Below are 17,534 nucleotides of genomic sequence, written 5' to 3' on the forward strand. Positions count from 1 at the left end.
GCCGTCGAGTCGGTTCCGACCCATAGCGACCCTATACAGGGTTTCCGAGGCTGTAAATCTTTATGGGAGCAGAAAGCCTCATCTTTCTCCCACGGAGCTACTGGTAGTTTCAAACTGCTGACCTTATTTATGGTTCACAGCCTGATTCATAACCAGTAAGCTACCAGAGCTCCTTACTTACTGATGTAGTAGCTCAAAAAAGGGAATCTTTACAGCAATAATCACTCCCACCCCCTCGGTAATAGAGGTGACAAGGACAGGCAACTTAGACATTGACTACCCAAAATGGGGTGACTACAAAGGCAAGAAGTGACTGGCTTACAAAGCTTTCAAGAGGGAGCCAAATTCAAACCTGGACGTGGTAAGGTAGAATCTCTACTGAATGGTTTCAAATCAGTTGGCACAGGGCTAATAAAAGGAGATGGGGATAAGACTCTTGCGGCACAATAGTGAATAACTGATATCAGGACAGACAATAGGGGTTGGAAATGTAAAGGAAGACGTTTTGTAACAAAAGGAGGGGAGTGATTGATTTTGTACTCCAGGAGTGGAGGTCCCTGGGACCATCAAGTGAGAAGAGCGGAGTGCAGGACTCTATCCAGAGAAGCAGTCACGCCAGAAATGGAAGCAGAGACAATGACATGAAGAGATGGAGCAGCTGGGGACACTGGACTCAGGGACAGAGGGGCTGTGTGTTGACGGCCGCTAAGGGGCAGGCCTGTGGGGTGACCCTTTGGTTCTTTGATGCTTCATGAAGGGGACTGTAATCATTAAAATGAAACGAAATACGATAGGATGAATGTAAAACTGATGTTTTCCCATGTAAATGCACATATTTCACAATAAAAACTTAAAAAAAAAAAAACCAAACAGCTAGGCACTGGTACAATGAAAGATACATTAATCAATGGAACAAAACTGAGAATACAGAAATTAACCCACCCACATACAGCCAACTGATATTCGACAAAGGGTCTAAGTATATTGCATGGGGAGGAGATAGTCTCTTCAACAGATGGTCTTGGCAGAAATAGAAAGCGATATGCAAAAGACTGAAACAAGACCTTTACCTCACAAGTCCTATACAAAAACCAACTCAGCATGGATTAAAGACCTAAATGTGAGTCCCAGAATTATAATGGCATTCAATGAAAAAATAGGGATAAATGTGAGGGCTCCAATACAGGGCACACACAGATTATCAAACATTTTGAAAATTACACAAGCAAAAGTAGACAAAACAGATGATTGGGACATACTAAAAATTAAAAACTTATGTGCATCAAAAGATTTCACCAAAAGAATAAAAAGAGAGCCCAAAGAATGGGGAAAAATCTTCTCCAATGACACATCAGACACACAACTAATTTCAAAAATATACATGAAACTATACCTCTACAAGAAAAAGACAAACAATCCAATTAAAAAATGGGCACAGGACATGAACAGACACTTCACCCACAAGGAGATCCAAGCAGCCAACAAACATAGGAAGAAATGTTCATGATCACTAGCCATCAGAGAGATGCAAATCAAAACAACAAGGAGGTATCATCTCATACCAGCAGTAACAGCAAAGATCAAAAAAGTAGAGGGCAATAAATGCTGGCAAGGATGTAGAGAGACTGGGACCCTCCTACATTGTTGGTGTTATTGCAAAATGGTCCAACTTCTCTGGAAAGCAATATGGCGCTTCCTCAGAAGGTTAGAAATAGAAATACCTTATGATCCAGCAATTCCTCTACTTGGTATTTACCCACAAGAAATACGAGTCATAACACGAGTAGATATATGCACAACAATGTTCACAGCAGCACTATTTACAACAGCAAAAAGATGGAGACAGCCTAAGTGCCCATCAACTGAAGAATGGATAAACAAACTGTGATACATACACAATGGAATATTATGCTACCTTGAAGGACAACAAGGAAGCTGTAAGCTATCACATGACATGGATGAACCTTGAGGACATTATGCTGAGTGAAATCAGTCAGTCACAAAAGGAGAAATACTGCATAGGACCACTACTGTAAAAGACTAAGAAAAAGAACCCATACTAAATGGGGTGGGGGTGGGGGGGTGTTGTTCTTTGCTAGTTACCTGGATGTGGGGGATGGAGTGAGGGGAGGGTGGGGAAGGTGGAGCACAGGGTAGGGAATAGGCACAGGATAGGTAGGGTGCTGAGGGGGTGGGGAGGGCAATACACAAGAAAGGGGAGGGGAATGGAAGAACAAGGCAGATGGGAAAACAATTAGGCAGGTTTGCATGGGCTAAGTGGTACAGAGGTAAACAATCATGTATGCACAACCTTGGAACAACAGGGCTCTGGGATACAGAGATTGAGAGATGATTGGAATGGGCATAGGGTGGAAATAATGCTAAGTTTCTTTGCTGTCTTTTGAATCTTGGTTTCCCTTGCATACCATTATAAAATAGATATTTGAGGGGGAGAGAAAAGAATAGCCAGAAATATCACCATAGAAAGCTTATAAGTCCATCTTCTGTCTATAACTAATTGGAATACTTAAAATGGTGTTACAATGTGCACAGTGAAGGAAGCTTCCTGTGGAGCCTCTGCATTACATAAGATCATAGGGGGAATCCTGAACCCCATCCAGAATCATATGAGGGGGGGAAATTTCTACTGGAAAGGACAAGCAGAGCAGCCTGAGAGGAACAGATGCTACTTCTTAAAAGAAAGACTGACAGGAAAAATATAAAACGATTAGGGCAGTTCAACTGACTACTACAAGAACAAGCAAGTTGCTCACCCAGGAGACATCAAGGCAAGTGGTCGGGCCCCTCAGAGCAAACGCCCTTCCAAGACTAAGACTCAATGGGAATACACGAGCAGACAAGAGCTCTGACTGGTTACCATATTGGTCACTGATAAGAAGAAGTGAGGGAAAAATAGCAATGAAGCTGTGAACTAAGTCCAACCACGTTCAATACACTCCAGTGAACCCACGGGTGGAGACCTGGTTGGCCAGTAGTTTGGCAAGACCTGGAGATCCTGGGCCCACAGTCAGTGACATACCCATAGATGACTAAGAGTGGAGAATGAAGCGTCCAGCTAATAAGAAGAGAGGACATATGCACAAAACCACCCACACTAATAGATAATACCCACTTGACCTGGCTTCAATGGCTGGATGATCAAAGCTCAACTACAAGAAGAAAGAAGAGGAAAACAGAGTAATCTGAGCCAATTTGATGAACTTGGATGCAATAGCTCAAAAGAGGGAACAAATCTTTATATAGCAAGGATCATCCCCACCCCCTCAATAAACAGGACAGACAGGGATTATCAACTTGGACATTGGCTACCCAGAATTGGGGGGCTACAAAGGCAAGAAGTGACTGGCTTATAGGCTTTCAAGAGGGAGCCTAGATCCAGAGGGCACAGAGAAAGGTAGAATCTCCACTGAGTAGTATCCAATCTATCTGGGCGGGACTGATGAAAGGAGATGGGGATAGCACTCATGTGGTACAACACAGATTAATTAATATCAGGACTGACTGTGAGGGTTGGAAATGCAAAGGTAGACATTTTGTAGCAAAAGGAGGGGAGTGGTTGATTTTGCAGGCCTGGAGTTGAGGCTCCTGGGACCATCAAGGGAGAAGAGCAGAGTGTGGGACCCTACCCAGAGAAACAGTGACGCCAGAGATGGAGGCAGAGACGACGATATGGAGAGATGGAACGGCTGGGAACTCTAGACCTAGAGAGGGAGAAGGGCTTTGTGCTGATGACTTGGGGGTTAAGGCTTGCGGGGTATACCCTGTTTGGTTGATGATGCATGGAGGGGATTGTAACCATAGTGACGTAACAATATACGATAGGATGAATGTAAAGCTAATGTTCTCCCATGTAAACTATCACGTAATTCACAATAAAACAGTTAAAAAAAAAAAAAAAAGATAATGGAATATTTCCATGAACTTTCTGAAACCCCCATATATAAAATATGTAAACAAATTCCCATACTGTGATATAAGTTTCACTATTATAACTAGCCAAACTTTTTAGTATTAAGTATTTAATGAGAAGTGAACATTTTTAAAATTTATTAGAAAATCCATTGCCATCAAGAAAATGCTACTCCCCTGAGACCCAATCAATAAGACAGAGCAGAACTGCCCCATAGGGTTTTGAAGGCTGTAATCTTTTCCATAAGCAGACTTGCACATTTTTTTCCTATGTAATTTGTTTATTATAGCAAGATAATATTTGTAAACTGAATTACTTACAGTAGATTTATCTTAGAGAAATCAACAATTACTACTTGTTAAATTCACCTAGAACTAGACATTTTCTATTAGAGTGAATTCTGTTTGTAAAAGCATTTTTTGAAACAGAATTTAATCTTGTTCATTTATGTGAAAAACGGAATGTATCCAAACATACCTCTTTCACCTTACCGGAATCAATAACAAAGACAACATCATTGACTGTAATACTGGTTTCAGCAATATTGGTGGAAAGGATCTGTAATAGGATGTTATTTTACAATTAATATGAAAATAGAACCAATAAGAAATAAAAATGGAAAAACAATTTTATTTAGCTTACTATTTTTCGAACACCTGCAGGAGGATTTTTTAATACCTTCTTTTGATCAGATGTTTGCATATTAGAATGAAGCATAAAAACCTGATATCTGTTGATAAAAATGAAAGATATTAAACAAATAAAAGAGAAAACAGACTATAATATCTGTTCTATACTAACAACAAATAAAAAACTTTAGCTTTTACCTATGTGTATTATCAGCAAATCGTTTGTCATCAAACAGTATGCGATCCCTCAATCCAACAATTTCATCATATCCAGGTAGGAAAATTAGTATTGCACCTTAGAAGAAAATAACTCTTTAATCTTAAATCTCATTTTGAAATCAGAACCAGTAAACAGAACTTTCTGTAAGGAAGTATATCATGTGTTTTCAAGTATTGCTAGTTATGGTATTTATGAGATTACACTTACGAAATTAGTCAAACATTGCTACCAATGGAATTATATAAAAATTCATGCACAAGAAATATTAACTTTTAAATCAAAGTATTCATTTTTGTCCAGTTCTTATAGACATTGCTTACTTACCAGCATCACAACTATGGCAGATATTGTACAGAACATGCATGATCAAATCCAAGTCTACTTTTTCATCATCAAAACTATGATGGTAAGCTTTCAGGAGCTCTCTGTCTTCTGTACTGAGGTCATTTCCATTTGTTTGAACCAGGGAACTTTCATCCAAATTTCCAAACTCCAATGAAGCACTTAAAAAAAAAGATTTTTAATTCAATTTTCATTAAAAAGAATCATCCTCAAATGTAATGATTCACATTATATCCAATAAATTTCCTATACTCCCTATGGAGGGTAAATAATAGTGTGCTAGCTGTAACGTTAAGTCATGCTTTTTCCACAAGCATTTTTTTTCAAAGTAAAATTGAGCAATATGTGCTTTTAAAAACTCTGGAGACATTTCTCCAAAGAACATACGCAAATGTCCAATAAGCACATAAAAAAAACTACCACCAAGAAAATACAAATCAAAACCACAATGATGTAACATTCCACTTCATACCCACTTTGTTGTTGTTAAGTACCCTGGAGTCAGTTCTGACTCAGAGGGACCCTGCACAGGGTATCCGAGGCTGTAAATCTTTATGGGCGCAGAAAGCCTCATCTTTCTCCCATGGAACAGCTGGTAGATTGGAACTGCCGACCTTGAGGTTAGCAGCCTGATTCATAACCACTACACTACCAGAGCTCCTTCATACCCAGTAGGAGGGCTATAATCAAAAAGACTGAAAATAACAAACACTGACAAAGGAACAGAGAAATCGAAACCACATACATTGCTGTGGGGAGATGCAAAATTGTACCACGAATTTGATAGTTCTTCAAAATGTTAAAAAGTTACCACATGCTCCTACACTTCCCTTTCTATATATATATACACCAGAAATAAAAACTATGCCTACAAAACTTATACACAAATTACTACACCAGCCCATTCTTAATAGCCAAAAAGTAGAACAAACCCAAATGATGAATGAATAAACAACCTGTGGTATAACCATATTATGAGTATGCAGTGAAAACTGTGAGGGCCAAACTCAATGGGATGCCTGGCTTTTCCAGATCTCACTAATTTTCCACCTCCAATAGACCGTATTTACTACTTTCATATAACTTTGTATTTATGTATTCCTATTCTTACAGGATTTACCTTATACAGAAATGAAGTTACCAGCTCCAGGTTTCTCAAACTTCATTTTTCCCTGAAACTTACAGATTGAAAACAGGTAGAAGCTAACAATATACTATATATTAAATATTTTAAATTTTCTTCAAACATCTCATCTAAAATCTATAATAATCTATCTACTGTAAATTTATCTACAAATCTCTAATTTAGATTTCTATGATTTTGAAAATATTGCCTTTCTGATTTTTTTAAATCAAAGTAATAAATATATGGAATGTTAATAAAGAACTGACTGAAGAATGTTAACAATGGTTTTATAAAACAAAAAACGTCTCTCCACTCCTCCATCACACTACCTAGGATCACTTTTAATCCTTTTAGTTATTTATGTTGGTATTTATTATCATGCTGCACAAGACCTTTTTAAAGTGTTGAAGAGTAAAGATGTCAGCTTGAGGACTAAGGTGCGCCTGACCCAAGCCATGGTATTTTCAATAACCTCATATGCATGCGAAAGCTGGACAGTAATTAAAAAGACCATAGGAGAATTGATGCTTTTGAGTTATAGTGTTTGTTGGAGGAGAATATTGAAAGTGCCACGGATTGCCAAAAGAAGCAATAGATCCGTTTTGGAAGAAGTGCAGCCAGAGTGCTCCTTGGAGGTCGGGATGGCTAAATTTTGTCTCTAATACTTTATACGTATTGTCAGCAGGGACCAGTCGCTAGAGAAGGATATCATGCTTGGTAAGGTGGAAAGGGTCAGAGAAAAAAAGGAAGACCCCCCCCACCGACCCCCAGCATCGATGGGCTCAAGTGCGGCAACAATTGTGTGAGATTGGCCCAAGACCAGGCAGAGTTTCATTCTGTTGTACATAGGGTCGCTATGAGTCGGTACTGACTCGATAGGACCTAGCAACAACAACAAGAAGGAACATGCATGTGATTACTGTTGTTATTAGGTATGTTCCTACTCATTAGGGACCTATGTACAATAGAATAAAACACTGAGGAGTTCTGTGTCATCTTCATAATAGTTGCTGTGTTTGAGCCCACTGGTGCAGCCACTGTGTCAATCCATCTTGTTGAGGGTCATCTTCTCCTCTTCTGCTGTTCCTCTAATTTATTGAACATGATGTCCTTCTCCAGGAACTGGTCCTTCCTGAGACCATGACCAAAGTCTTACCATTCTGGCCTTTAAGGAGCATTCTGGCTGTACCAGACAGATGCGGTCATTCTTCAGGTAGTCTATAGTATTTTCAACATTCTTTGCCAAACCATAATTCAAAAGCATCATCTCTTCTTCAATCTTCCAAATTCACTGTCCAGGTTTTGCATGCATATGAGTTAATTAAAAATATCATAACTTGGGTCAGACACAGCTTAGTCCTCTCAAAGTGACATCTCGTTCATTGGTTTAACAATTTACTCATTACCTAAGAACACTCAATTAATAAAAATGAAGTTACCACCTCCATACAATTCCCACCTACATAAATCTCTACAATTTTGTTAAATTTTTATTCTGCCTTTACTATGCAAACATTATTCATATTGAATTATGAATATACTTTTTTATTTCCCTAGATTAATTATATTTGCTTAATTCTGTATGTACTGATTGCTAATACTTAAGAATCACAAGTCTTCTAATACAGTCAAAAATGATAAATAAAAAAGTAGAGCAGGTTAAACAGATCAACAGCGTTGGGAGGCAGATTGCAATATTAAACAAGGTAAATCCGAGTACGCTTCATGAGATGACATTTAAGCAAAAAAAAGTATATTCTGGTTCCTTTTTTTATAGTATATTATTTCGCTTATAGTATATTATTTCTGTTTCATAAATTTAAATTTTCTATTACAGCTTTGTTTTTGAAGTTTTCTTCTGATTACTGATTCTTAATTTCATCCCACTCCCAGGTTTTTGTTTTGTTTTATTTGATTTGTGGGCGCTTTCCCCCCTAAAGTGTTTGATGTCAATCCTTAGCCATTTGTTTATAAGAGTTGCTATTGTTCTTAGTTGCCATCAAGTTGATTCTGACTCATGGCAACCATATATGTACAAAGTGCTCCATAAGGTTTTCAAACCAGTAAGCTTCCAGAAGACCAGACCTGTCCTCCAAGGTACTTCAAGGTGGATTTGAACCACCAACCTTGCTAAGCTTTCAGCTAGTAGCTCAGCACTTAATGATTTGCACAACCCAGAGACTTCCTCAAAAAGAGTGAAATACAAAAAAGATGCACACAGGTGATATGAGAGTGTTTCCTAGTTTAAGAAATAATCATTTAACTGAAGAAACACCAAACATTCTGTATTTCTAAATCTTCTCTCCAGTCTTTGTCTATTTTTACAGGATAGAATTCTCACGTTTTCTGCCAAAGAACATGAAGTTCAAAATAGAAAAACGTGAGAGTGAACAATAAGTAAGATAATGGATGGTATCTCAATTTCCAATCAGCAGATTCTAACTTAAAAACTTTTCTTTTTGTTTGATATCTCATCCCTGCTTTCCATTGCATATTTTAATCCCTAATCCAAAGCTTGCTGCTGTAGTTTTGGTTCCAACTCATAGTGACCCCGATAGAGTTTCCAAGGCTGCATATCACTGCAGAGTAGATTTTTCCACTAAGAGACTGGTGGGCTAAAACCTCCAATCTTGTGGTTCACAGGTCAGTGCTAATTCTACAGAGCCATAACGCTCCCCAAAGCTTGTATGGCTCAATATTTTTTAATAGCCCTAAATCCAAGCCTCTACATCTTAAACCTCCACTTTCTGGCAATGGGAGCAAGGGATATGTTCTGTTAACAAAAGAGAAGAGAATCCAAAGTTCTAATTGTTTCTCACAGGAAATTTTAATCCACACCACTATTTTTTCAGCTATTTCATTGCTTACTTCACAGGTAATTGAATGAGTCTCTCAGAAATGCTAGAGCAAGAATAAATGTTTCTCATCAACATTCCCCTCTATAGAGGTCATAAAGTTTCAGTTTCTTAGCTCTGATAAATCAATTAAAACTAATCCATTATTAAAGACCTAAATGTGAATCCCAAAATTATGAAGGCCATCAAAGGAAAAACAGGGCCAAATGTGAGGGCTCTAATTCAGGGCATACACAGACTACCAAACATTTTGAAAACTATACAAACAAAAATAGACACAACAGATGATTGGGACATAGGAAAAATTAAAACCTTATGTGCATCAAAAGACTTCACCAGTAGAGTAAAAAGGGAACCCAGAAAATGGAAAAAAAAAATCTTTTGCAAAGACACGTCAGATAAGGGACTCATTTCTAAAATATATAGGAAACTGCAATACCTCCACAAGAAAAAGACAAATAACCCAATTAAAAAATGGGCACAGAACATGAACAGACAGACACTTCACCAAGGAGGAGATCTGGGCAGCCAATAAACATACAAAGAAATGTTCAAGATCACTAGCCATCAGAAAGATGCAAATCAAAACAACAATGAGATATCATCTCATACCAGCAATAACAGCAAAGATCAAAAACGTAGAGAACAGTAAATGCTACAGAGGATGTGGAGAGACTGGGACCCTCCTACATTGTTGGTGGGATTGCAAAATGGTCCAACCACTCTGGAAAGCAATATGGCGCTTCCTCAGAAAGTTAGAAAGAGAAATACCTTATGACCCAGCAATTCCTCTACTTAGTATTTACCCACAAGAAATACGAGCCATAACACAAGCAGATATATGCACACCAATGTTAACAGCAACACTATTTACAATAGCAAAAAGATGGAGAAAGCCCAAGTGCCCATCAACTGAAGAATGGATAAACAAACTTTGGTACATACACACAATGGAATATTATGCTACCTTGAAGAATAACAAGGAAGCTGCACGCTATCACATAACATGGATGAACCTTGAGGACATTATGCTGAGTGAAATTAGTCCTTCACAAAATGAGAAATACTGCATAGGACCACTACTGTAAAAGATTACGAAAAAGAACCCATACAAGGGGCGGGGGAATTCTTTGCTGGTTACCTGGGTGTGGGGGTGGGGTGGTGGAAGGTGGGGAAGGTGAAGCACAGGGTAGGGAATAGGCACAGGATAGGCTGGGTGTTGGGGAGGGGGGCAATACACAAGAAGGAGAAAAGGAATGGAAGAACAAGGCAGATGGGAAAACAAGCACTTTTGCATTGGCTAAGTGGGACAGAGATAAATAATGATGTATGCAAAACCTTGCAACAGGGCTCTGGGATACAGGGATTGAGACATGGCTGGAATGGCGTAAGGGGGGAAATAATGTTAAGATGCTTGGCTGTCATTTAATCATGGCAACCCTTGTATACCATTATAAAATAGAAACCTGAGGGGGATAGAAAGGAATAGACAGAAATATCACCATAAAAAGCGTGTAAGTCTGTCTTCTGTCTATAACTGATTGGAATAACTAAAAAGGGGCTACAACATGCCCAGTGAAAGAGGTTTCCTGTGGAGCCGCTGCATTACATAAGACTATAGGTGGAATCCTGAACCCCATCTAGAATTATATGAGGTGGGAAATTTCCACTGGAAAGGACAAGCAGACCAGCCTGGAGTGGCTAGAGGAACATAAGATATTTCTTGAACGAAAGACCGACAGGAAAAATACAAAACAAGTAAGGCAGTCTGACTGACTACTACAAGAAAAAGCAAGCTGCTCACCCAGGAGACATCGAGGCAAGCAGTTGGGTCCCCTCAGGGCAAACCCCCTTCCAAGATTAAGACTCAATGGGAATATACAAGCAGACACGTGCTCTGACTGGTGACCACGTTGGTCACTGATGAGGGGAAGTAAGGGAAAAACAGCAATGAAGCTGCCAGGTAAGCCCTACCCCATTTAATAGACTCCTGTGAACCTGGGTGGAGACCTGGTTGGCCAGCAGTTTGACAAGACCTGGGGACTCCTGGGCCAGAGTCAGTGACATAGCCACAGAAGACATGAGTAGAGAATGAAGTATCCAGCTGATAAGAAGAGAAGGCATATGCCCAAGAACACTCACACTTGCATATAATACCCACTTGACCTGGCTTCAATGGCTAGATGATCAGAGTTTAACTAGAAGAAAGAAGAGGAAAAAAGAGTAATCTGATACAATTTGATGAACTTGACCTATACCTATGGATGCAGTAGCTCAAAAGAGGAAACAAATCTTTACAGAAAGATCATTCCCACCCTCTCAATACACAGGGTAGACAGGGATGGGCAACTTAACTTGGACATTGGCTACCCAAAATGTGTGTGTGTGTGGGGAGGGGGGGGGCTACAAAGGCAAGAAAGGAGCTCTGGTAGTGTAATGGTTACAAATCAGGCTACTAACCTCAAGGTCAGCAGTTCGAAACTACCAAATGTTCTGTGGGATGAGGCTTTCTGCTCCCTTAAAGATCTGCAGCCACAGAAACCCTGTACAGGGTCACTATGAGTCGGAACCGACTTCACAGTACTTAACAACAACAAACAAAGGCAAGAAGTGACTGGCTTACAAGCTTTCAAGAGGGAGCCTAGATCCAGAGGGCAGGGAGGAAGGTAGAATCTCCACTGAGTAGTATCCAATCTGTCTGGACAGGACTGATGAAAGGAGATGGGGATAGCACTCATGTGATACAATAGTGAATAATTATTATCAGGACCGATTGTGAGGGTTGGAAATTTAAAGGTAGACGTTTTGAAGCAAAAGGAAGGAAGTGGTTGACTTTGCAGGCCAAAAGTGGATACCCCTGGGACCATCAAGGGAAAAGAGTGGAGTGCAGGACCTTACCCAGAGAACCAGTGACACCAGAGATGGAGGCAGAGACGATGACGTGGAGCAATTTAACGGCTGGGAACTCTAAACCCAGAGAGGGAGAGGGGCTGTGTACTGACAACCAGTGGGCAGGCTTGCAGGTTATACCCGTTGGTTGGTTGATGATGCACTGAGGAGATTAAAACCATGGCAGTATAATGATATACAATAGGATGAATGTAAAGTAAATGTTGCCCCATGTAAACTATCACATAATTCATAACAAAACAGTTAAAAACAAAAAAACAAAAAAGTAATCCATTGTCCAAAAATTCACTAACCTCTCCCATAAGCTACATGTACTCTTTTACTCTATTTGACTTTGTCAGTTTACACCTAGCTAAAGCGTATTTTAGGAAAGTGGGAATTTAGATAAATACATGTCTTATTGATGTTTACCTTGAAATCTCTCATCTGATTTTTCAAACTGAAATAGTAAATAATTATCATAACACACTAGATGTTGTCAAACAACAAGACAAAACCTCACAGAAAAACTCCTTAGAATTACAAAACAAAAATAATCTCTGGATGACAGATTATAAATAGCCTAGATATATCACAGTCTGTGATTTACATGGCTATCTTTTTAAACAAAAGATAAAAACTGTAGTATGAAGTTTTACCTGTAAGATTCTAGAAGATCCACAATTTCAGTCTGCCCAAAGTGTTTAGCCCAATCTAAAGCCATCCTACCAAAATTCAAACATATAAAATTAAAACAGAGAAATAACATTTTTAAAATTACAAACTCACTCAAAATTATTCAGTCATTAGAATAAAAGCATACTACAATTATGACACAATAGCTTTTAATATAAAAAAGTAAGAAATAAAAATGATGCCTAGTTATACAAATGAGCACAAAGGAAGGATGCATTTTAAAAGAAATTACCAGCCATTTGAAGCTTTACTATGCACATTGGCTCCCATACTAATTAACTGCTCTACTTGACTTGTAAAACCTCGTCCTGCAGCAACCATCAGAGCTGTTGCACTGGTTTCACTGTGTCTGTAATCAACTAAAACAAAGAAAACAAAAACAGTACTATTAGCTTTCTGAAAAAAATTTAAATCATTTTAAACAAACAAACAAAAAATGTAACAAAATACATTAATTTCAGGAGAATTAATGTGGTACATATTCCTTCACATAACTACGTTAACAGCACTGTAATACCATTCAGATTTTTATGCTTATGTCTTAGCATAAACAGTATAAAATAGAGATTATCATTTGGAAAGTAGAAGGAATGACAGTTATGAAACTGTTTCAAAGGCACATATATATTAAAACAAAAAGGGAAAATACTAACTTATAGAACCTCTAAATTATCTTCCTAAATCTATATGTTGACTCAATCACCAAATGTACAAAGTTAATTTTCATCACTTAACTAATAATTAATGCTTAAAAGTTTAACTGACAAAGTTCAAACACAAAATTTAAGATGACTTTGTTGTTGTTTTGTTTGTAATTTTTTCCTTCCAGACTTTTAGACTACTATTTTCCATAATTCCTAATGAAAAAACAATGAGAAATATAACTTTCCATGAAATTCCTCTGTGAGAAAAACAATTGAGATTCTATTCAATTTAAATTCTTTCCTAGATGTTTCTTAAGCAATTCAAAAATTTCAAAGTACTTAGCACTGCTGCTGTAGGTGCTACAGAGTTGGTTTCAACTCACAGCCACACTATACACAACAGAACATAATAGCACTGCCCAGTCCTGCGCCATCCTCACGATTACATGATGGTTCAGCCCATGGTTGCAGCCACTGTGGCACTCCATCTCATTGAGGGTCTTCTCTGTTTTTGCTGATTCTCTACCAAGCATAATATTTTTCTCCAGGGACTGGTCTCTCCTGATAACATGTCCAATGTACATGAGATGAATTCTCACCATCCTTGATTCTTAGCAACATTCTGGCTGTACATTTTCCAAGACAGATTTGTGCTTTAAGCAGTCCACAGAAATATTCAATAATTTTTCACCTGCACCATAATTCAAATGCATCAAATTTTCTCCTTTATTCCTCATTCACTGTCCAGCTTTCATATGTGTATGTGGTAAGTGAAATACCCTGGGTTGAGTGAGGTGCACCTTAGTCCTCAAAGTGACATCTTTGCTCTTTAACACTGAAAAAGGTTGTTTGCAGCAGATTTGCCTGCTGCAATATGTTGTTTCACTTCTAGAATGCTGCTTCCATGGGCTTTGATTATATATCCAGAACAATGAAATCCTTGACAACTTCGACATTTTTTCCATTTATCATGATGTTACTTACTGGTCCAGTGTGAGGATTCTTGCTTTCTTTATGTTAAAGTATAGTCAATATTGAAAGCTATATAAAGCCTTTGATATTCATCAGCAAGTGCTTCAAATCCTCTTCACTTTCAACAAGCAAAGTTGTATCATTTGCATATGACAAGTAGCTAAGGAGTCTTCCTCTAATCCTGAAGTCAAATTCTTCTTCATGTGATCCAGTTTTGTTTTGTTTTTCAGATTATTTGCTCAGCATAAATTTAATAATGTTATGCACATCTACTCTGACTTTGAACCAACGCAGCATTCTCTTGTTCTATTTGAAAGACTGCTTCTTGAACTATGCACAGGCTTCCAAGGATATAACTGTTCTAAAATACCAACTTTTCACAAAGTTATCCACACAGTCAAGTGCCTTTGCCTAGTCAATATAATACAGGCAAAGATCTATCCAGTATTTTCTGCTTTCAGCCCAAACTCATCTGACATTAGCAACGACATTCCTTGTTCCATGTCATCTTCTGAAACTGACATGAAATTCTGGTCATTATCTGTCAACGTACTGCTGCAACCACTTGCTAACTATCTTCAGTAAAACTTCACTTACATGTGAAATTAATGTGATGTTAGGTGCCATCCAGTCAGTACCAACTCATAGAAACCTTATACACAACAGAACAAAACACTGCCTGGTCCTGTCTCGTTCTCACTATTATTGTTATGTTTGAGCCCACTGTTACTGTTTGATAATTTCCACTTTCTGTTAGATCATTTTTCTAATATCCACAAATATGAATCTCTTCCAGTCATTCTGCCAAGCAGCTGTGCTCCAAATTTCTTGGAATCAATGAGGAGTGCTTCCAGCACTGCATCTGTTTGCTGAAATACCTGAATTAATATTCCATCGGTTCCTGGAGCCTTGTTTTCCACCAAGGCCTTCAGTGAAGCTTGGATGTCTTCTTTCAGTACCATCAGTTCTTGATCTTATACCACCTTCTGAAATGGTTAAATACCAACCAATATATGTTTGATACAGTGACTCTGTGTATTCCTTCTATTTTCTTTTGATACTTTTCATCTTCTATCAAAAGAAGACTACACTACCAGAGTTCTGATGTGGCGCTGTGGGATAATGTTTCAGACTGCAAAGTTGTTTGAACTGCAAGGTTGGTGGTTCAAGCTCACCAACTGCTCCTTGGAAACCTTATACAGGGTCGCTATGGGTCAGAATCAACTAGACAGCACTTAACAACAACAACAAATCAAAACAAAACAGAATTTTTTTCCCACTGAAAATCCTTCAATATTGCAAGACAAGGCATCAATTCTTTCTTCAGTTCTTTTACCTTGAAAAATGCTGAGCATGATTCTCCCTTTTGGTTTCCTAACTCCATGTCTTTGCACATTTCATTATAACACTTTGTCTCCTGAAGTCATCCTTTGAAATCTTCTGTTTTACTTCATGATTTCTTCCATTCACTTTGGATTTACAGCCTCAGAAACCCTATACAGGATCACTTTGAGGTGGAGCAAACTTTACATTCAAGAACAACTTTCAGAATCTCTTCTGACATCCATTTTTGTCTTTTCTTTCCTGTCCTTAAGTGATATTTTGCTTTCTTCATGTATGATGTCCTTTATATCATCCAACAACTCATCTAGTCTTTGGTCATTATAGTTCAATGAGTCAAATCTACTCTTGAGATGATGGTCTCGCCATCACTCATGTAACAATTTGTTGTATACTGTGATGTTGGAAATTATCTTTTTGTGATGCTAGGAATTATGCCACCAGTATTTCAAATATCAACAATGTCTCTAATAGTGAAAAGTTTTCAGCAGGGATCCAGACTAAGACAAAGTAGGAAAAGGGGTCTGGTGACATACTTCCTTTAAAAACAAACAAACACAAACTTGGCCAGTAAAAACCATGTAGCATGTCTTCCTCCTAGACTCATATGTTGGTTGAAACAGATCTGGAATGGCAAAACATACATATTTTTAAAGAGCTCTATTAGTTATTAGGAGTCCTGGTGTGGCGCTATGGGTTAATGCACCAGACTGCAATGCTATCTGAACTACAAGGTTGGCAGCTGCTCCTCGGAAACCCAATACAGGGTGGCTATGGGTCGGAATCAGTTTGAAGGCATTTAACAACAGCAACAACAACAACATTAGTTATTAAGGATCCTTGGTAGTTTAGTGGGTTACAAACTGGACTTAATAAGCACAAAATCAGTAGTTCAAATCTACCAGTCACTCCTCAGGAGAAACATGAGGCTTTCTGCTCCCGTAAAGATTTACAGCCTCGGAAATCCTATACAGGGTCCCTATGAAGTGGAATAAACTCAGTGGCACATAATCACCACCACCACGAGTTATTAAGGTGAAACATTCAGCTGCTAAACAGAATGCCAGCAATTGGAATCCACCAACTGCCTACACTGTCAATCATCTGTCAGTTTGTCATACTGTGGTGGCTTGTGTATTGCTGTGACTCTGGAAGCAATGGCACTGGTATTTTAATACCACCTGGGTCACCCATGGTGGACAGGTGTCAGCTGAGCTTCCAGACAAAGAAAGACTAGGAAGGAGAGACAGACTACTTACTTCCAAATATTTAGTCACTGAAAATCTTATGAATAGCAGAGGAACACTACCAGATAGCACCAGAACACTGAATACTGAAGCATGATGAAAAGCACCAGAATTATTATCAGATATAGTCATGGAAGATGAGACCCTCAGGCTGGAAGCCACTCAAAATACAACTACAGAAAAGCTGGCTCCTCAAAGTAGAATTGACCATGATGACGCGAATGGAGTAAACTTTTCATTCATTTGCTAAAGGGACAAACCTCAAAATGAGGAGAAAAAGCTATAAGACAGTCATTAATAATCTTAATGTATGAAGTACGAAGCCATGTAAATTGGAACTTGTCAAAAATGAAATGGAATACAAAAAGATTGTATCCGAAGTATCAGTAAGCTGAAATGAACTGGTATTGGCCATTTTGAATCTGACAATCACATGGTTTATTATACTGGGAATAACAATTTGAGGAATGACATGGCATTCACCATGAAAAAAAGAAAACACTTCAAGATCTATCTTGAAGCTGTCTGTGATAGGACAATAACCATATACCTACACAGAAAAATTGAAGAGGTGCAAGAGCTGAACAGAAAATTTCAAAGATCAGCTCAAGAAGATAAAGCCAAATACTATAATAAAATATG

The 17,534-nt window shown here is 38.3% G+C and overlaps 1 protein-coding gene across 1 annotated transcript in view; it reads right to left on the reverse strand.

The window, feature by feature from the left end:
• LOC102821983 (probable ATP-dependent RNA helicase YTHDC2-like) overlaps nt 1-17,534 on the reverse strand; it is a 131,131-nt gene that overhangs the window by 55,115 nt on the left and 58,482 nt on the right. Inside the window, exons 11-16 of the mRNA XM_006870539.1 lie at nt 12,921-13,047; nt 12,652-12,717; nt 5,105-5,283; nt 4,759-4,855; nt 4,574-4,661; nt 4,409-4,489 (exon numbers count right to left, since the gene is read on the reverse strand). Coding sequence (XP_006870601.1) covers nt 4,409-4,489; nt 4,574-4,661; nt 4,759-4,855; nt 5,105-5,283; nt 12,652-12,717; nt 12,921-13,047 — 638 coding nt within the window. The remainder of the gene's footprint in view (nt 1-4,408; nt 4,490-4,573; nt 4,662-4,758; nt 4,856-5,104; nt 5,284-12,651; nt 12,718-12,920; nt 13,048-17,534) is intronic.

The sequence above is a fragment of the Chrysochloris asiatica genome, unplaced genomic scaffold (assembly GCF_000296735.1).
Source record: "Chrysochloris asiatica unplaced genomic scaffold, ChrAsi1.0 scaffold00143, whole genome shotgun sequence".
Lineage (NCBI taxonomy): Eukaryota > Metazoa > Chordata > Mammalia > Afrosoricida > Chrysochloridae > Chrysochloris > Chrysochloris asiatica.